Below are 4758 nucleotides of genomic sequence, written 5' to 3' on the forward strand. Positions count from 1 at the left end.
TAAAAATAAACAAAAAAGGGTCTTTGTTTGTTTGTTTGTTTGTTTGTTTGTTTGTTTTTTTAAAGAAAGGTTTAATGGAGGAAGGAAGATACACCCTGAATAGGGACAATACCACCCCCTGGGCTGGGACTGAAGAGAAGGAGGAGGTCCACTGAGGACAGTATTCCTTTCTCTGTTTCCTAACTGTGAATGAAATGTGGCATGCCAGCCCACAGCTAGAGCACTCTCACTGCCATACCTGTTCTGCCGTGATATTCTGTACCCTCAAACTGGGAGCCCAAATAAACTCTTTGTTCCTTAAATTGCTTTCGTCAGGTATTTGTCAGAGCAATGAAAAAAGTAACTAATATATCCTTCTTCTGACTCAAGTTTCATTTTCTAAATAAATTCCTCAAGTATAAATACTTCCTTAACTCCACAATTTCCCATATTTACCCAACTTGTAAGCAGCAAAAAGCTCATTCTTTTCTGTTTTGCTTATCATTTAAAAACAACAACATGCTCATCACAGAAACTTAGAGAGTCATGGAATATCACAGAGAGAAGTAAATTCATAATTCATAATTCTACCAATAAAAGTTAAGTATTAATATTCTGATCATACTTAACAAATTCAGGATTTGCAACATACCATATGGTATATATGGCTACTACTGTGTCACACATACTGTTAATGTTCAACACTACTAAAAACTCTTAAATCAAGATTTTAATAGTTATAATAACATACTCCAAAATACTATAATTTATTTAACCAACAGTTTAGTTCAATTTTTTAAGCAAGGAAAGCATAAAACTTCTTATTTCTTGGCACCACATTAAAGCACAGTAAATATGAGTAAATAAAAGCAAAAAAAAAAAACCATATTCCACAAATTGAGAGGCCATAATTATTTCATCCCTTTTAGATGTAATACAACCTCCCACCTGGATTTGCTATTTCATTTAAACATTACTCAGATATCACCATTTTTTTGTATGTGTGTGGCTACCATTTCTAAGGAGTTTCCTATATTCTGGGTAAGCTGAACTTTATATAAATTTATGTAATATCTTAAACAAGTGATTACACAAAACAAAAAGAACTTAAGTATATTAACAAACTAGCAATCCTAGATTCATATACTTCAATATTAGAAACATATGAATTTTAATTTACCTTGAACAAATTTGACACAGTGATTGAAGAGAAACACTGGGCATATAGGTTAAGGCAGCATTGTAACACAACAAAAGGAATGTCAACACTTCAAACCTGAAGACAAACCAAAGGAATGTTAACAGATATTATGCAACAGAATCAGACTCAGACATTACAAACAGAGTAATAAAAACTAAAAAAAAAAAAAAGAGTCTTTGCAAGTAATTATCATACAGCTTAAAACTTCAGTCTTCAGATGACACCTGAAGAGGGTACAATGACAGATCTAGATGCGCTTGTCTCTTCTATAAAATGATTTGACATTAAAACAGTTGTTACAAACAACTCATTAAGCACTATAAATCTATTAAAATAATTTTTTAAAAAACTCAGTGTAGCAGGGAGAGTTGGGTCTGCACAGTATACCTGTTCTGTGCTGTCAGCATCTCCCTTTGAGGATGGGGTCCACTGTACATGACTTTTGATAAACCATGCTGGGATAGTGCACTCTCAGTCAGAGCCATGGACCCAATGCTGGAAGGCTAAAGAAAAAAAATGTCTGATTAAAGACAAAAGCAGCTGTTCTGCTGAAAATGTACTATTTAGAAAGCACAAGTCTCCAAGAATGGCTACTTGGACAATCATGCAGCTTAAGAATGTTTTGACAGCCTATCGCATTTCAAAATGCAACAAAATCTTAAAGATTTTATTGGAGAAAACTCCAAGACTTAATAAAAATTAGAAACAAAACCACAAATGAGAAATAAGAAGCTTAATTTCCAAAATTCTCCCATGGAAATAGACAATCTTCTTGCCACCCCACCCCAGCCCCATCACTCCACCCCCAGCCCCACACACACAAATTAAGATTAGCCATTTCCATTCGAAAAAGAAAAAAAACACCTTCAAGAGAGCTTTTACTACCATTGGGTCTTAATTCACAGATTGATAATTAGACATTTTTGAGAACAGTAAATACTCTATGTGGTGCTAATTAGTGCCTTTTGAGGTACTAATAAATTCATCAACATTTTTCCACAGGTATCTAAACCCTAATTTATGGAAGTATCAGAGTATAGAACCCAGTAAACAAGCTTTGATAAGAGTCACTTACTTCATGATATACAGATGGTTTAGATAAAGATGGAATCGTAAAACTCAATACTTTGCTATGTCCCTGTCTGTCAACTATTTCCTACAAAAGCAAAAGAAAATATCTTGAACTAGTCATTTTTTTCCACACATAACTTTTTAAATTTATTACATCATTTTTTAAAAGACCAGAGTAAAACGAATTTTTTTATTTATTATTTTTATTTCATGTGTATGAGTATATTGCCTGCATGTATGTGAGTGCACCTATGTCGTGCAGTGCCGTGGAGGTCAGAAGAGGGCTTTGGATTCCCCTGGAAACAGAGTCAAGGACAGTTCATAGCCGCCATGTGGTGCTGGGAATTGAACCCAGGTCTTCTGTAAGAACAGTCAGTGCTCTTGACCACTGAGCCATCTCTCCAGCCTTTACTGTTTCATTTTCAAAATAAAAGTAGGAAAGAGGGTATATAGCTCAGTGATCTAGCACTTGCCTCAACCCTGAGGCCTAGGATTCTATCTCAGCACAGAAAAAACTCACACATTAAATTAAAGGTACCGTTATTTTCAGGATGGCTAATATATATATAAAGTTACATTTTCTAAATCAATTAATGGTTTGACAAGGAGTTAATGAAATATGTCTAGAAAAGCACCTTAACTTTCTTAAGTATAAACCTTAAGTTATCTACAACATCATCTTCTAACCAATACACAAACTATTAGTAACACAAACTCTTAGTTAAATCAATGGCATAAGTTCTGGAGACAATCCAGATTTATGGAACTATGACTAGTGAATATCACACTAGGTCTTTTCTCTGAAATTTCCTTGAGGTCAGAAACAGATAACAAATTTAAATGGCTATTAAATTTAAAACAACCTTAAGGCAACACTGATAGCCAAGCACGGTGACATGGAAATACTGGTAATCCCAGTACTCAGGAGGCAAGAGCAGGCTGATCTCTGAGTTTAAGGCCAGCCTGATCTACATAGTTCAGTTCCAGGCCAGTCAGGGCTACATAGTGATAGTCTGTCTTAAAAAACAAAACTCTCACACACAAAAAAAATCAAAAACAAAAATAAGACACACACACAAAACCACTGACATTTTTGAGATACTGCTATAAAAGAATTCAGATGGTCTGAGTTTCAGATTCCATTCAACATATTAAAGTATATTCATGTAATTGTACATAGGTCCCAATACCCATAAGATTATTTTTCCATTTTTTGTTTAAAAAATAAGTATTAACTCTACTAAAGTGAAAAAAGTTTTGCCAAAAACCATTCTGTTAGCCCGTTAAATACGAACCAAGTTGTAAACCCCTAAAAGAAGAGCTTCAATGCAGCCACTGCTATGCACGTTTCTGCTGGTGGAGATGGCAAGGTAGCACCAGATCAGTTCTGGAAGGAACTGCAGAGTAAACCGCAGCAGCTGCTCCTCTCCACTGCGATAGAACTCGAAGAGCTGGTGACAGACAGGCTCTAGCAACTGGAAAAAATGACAAATCAACTCAAGAACTGGACTGTATGTGAATGACATTATTCTATGAATTATAAAAGGTTTTCTTAGAATGACTAACTCCTGAAAAATATAAATTTTCTAATTTTCCTGAAGCAAGACTATGTATTGTCAAGCTATTTCACAAAGCTTTTTAAATTCTAAAGGAGGAACAAACAGTAAACTAGCTCTCAAGAAATATTGTTATTAAAGTCATGTTTCTCTATCTTGACTGCTATAGGAAGTTTTGTCCTAATGTCCTTTCTTCCTCATAAGTGGAAGCTAATATATAAATGATTGTCCACAGGGTAGAAGAAACTGAAATGGAAGTCCTAGATCATTGCTCCCTCCAGCTTGAGCAGTGGCTGGTGTGTAGGGTGGTCACAGAGCCACTATACCTAAATCCCCATTGAAATGTTTCTGTAATTTGGTTTTAAACATAACTTAAAGTCATCCATAAGCTTTTCCTCTCCCATCATATCTCCAATTTCATTAAGTTAATAGAGTTGACTATATCTTGATTATTGACTCTTAAAGATTAGAAAAGCAAGATAAGAGAGTCTCATAGGTGGTGTTTTAAATCCTATATAGTGATCAAACACAATCATATTCAAATCTGTTACAAGATTCACAGGTACTGACTTCCAAGGGAACTTTAAAAGGCTATTATACTTTCAGTAAAATCTAGTTCATTACCAGACAACAGATTCAAATCAATCTACCAGGCAGATTTTTTATTACTAATAATTACAATGAAGACAAACCAATGAATAGCATATATTTTGATTCAAATAGACTATGTAAACTGAGTACTAAGTCAACATTATTTATACAAGAGTTAATAAAAATTACAGGTCAATAAACATTGACTAAAATCAAACTAGTGTCTCCTACTGAGAAAAGTACTCTTTCATAAGGAATATTTTTTCATATGTTAAGATGGTGTTTAGAAGGCAAAGGTACCCAGCATGGCTATGGAAAGATAACAGGCACTAGAGATAGCAGGCAACATAATTCCATTCA

The 4758-nt window shown here is 34.4% G+C and overlaps 1 protein-coding gene across 3 annotated transcripts in view; it reads right to left on the reverse strand.

The window, feature by feature from the left end:
- Fam126a (family with sequence similarity 126 member A) overlaps nucleotides 1-4758 on the reverse strand; it is an 89179-nt gene that overhangs the window by 25915 nt on the left and 58506 nt on the right. For all 3 annotated transcript variants that reach the window (XM_008841460.3, XM_029567581.1, XM_029567582.1), the window contains exons 4-7: nucleotides 3547-3726; nucleotides 2256-2336; nucleotides 1568-1683; nucleotides 1160-1255 (exon numbers count right to left, since the gene is read on the reverse strand). In XM_008841460.3, coding sequence (XP_008839682.1) covers nucleotides 1160-1255; nucleotides 1568-1683; nucleotides 2256-2336; nucleotides 3547-3726 — 473 coding nt within the window. The remainder of the gene's footprint in view (nucleotides 1-1159; nucleotides 1256-1567; nucleotides 1684-2255; nucleotides 2337-3546; nucleotides 3727-4758) is intronic.

The sequence above is a fragment of the Nannospalax galili genome, unplaced genomic scaffold, assembly GCF_000622305.1.
Source record: "Nannospalax galili isolate Female #2095 unplaced genomic scaffold, S.galili_v1.0 scaffold158, whole genome shotgun sequence".
NCBI lineage: Eukaryota > Metazoa > Chordata > Mammalia > Rodentia > Spalacidae > Nannospalax > Nannospalax galili.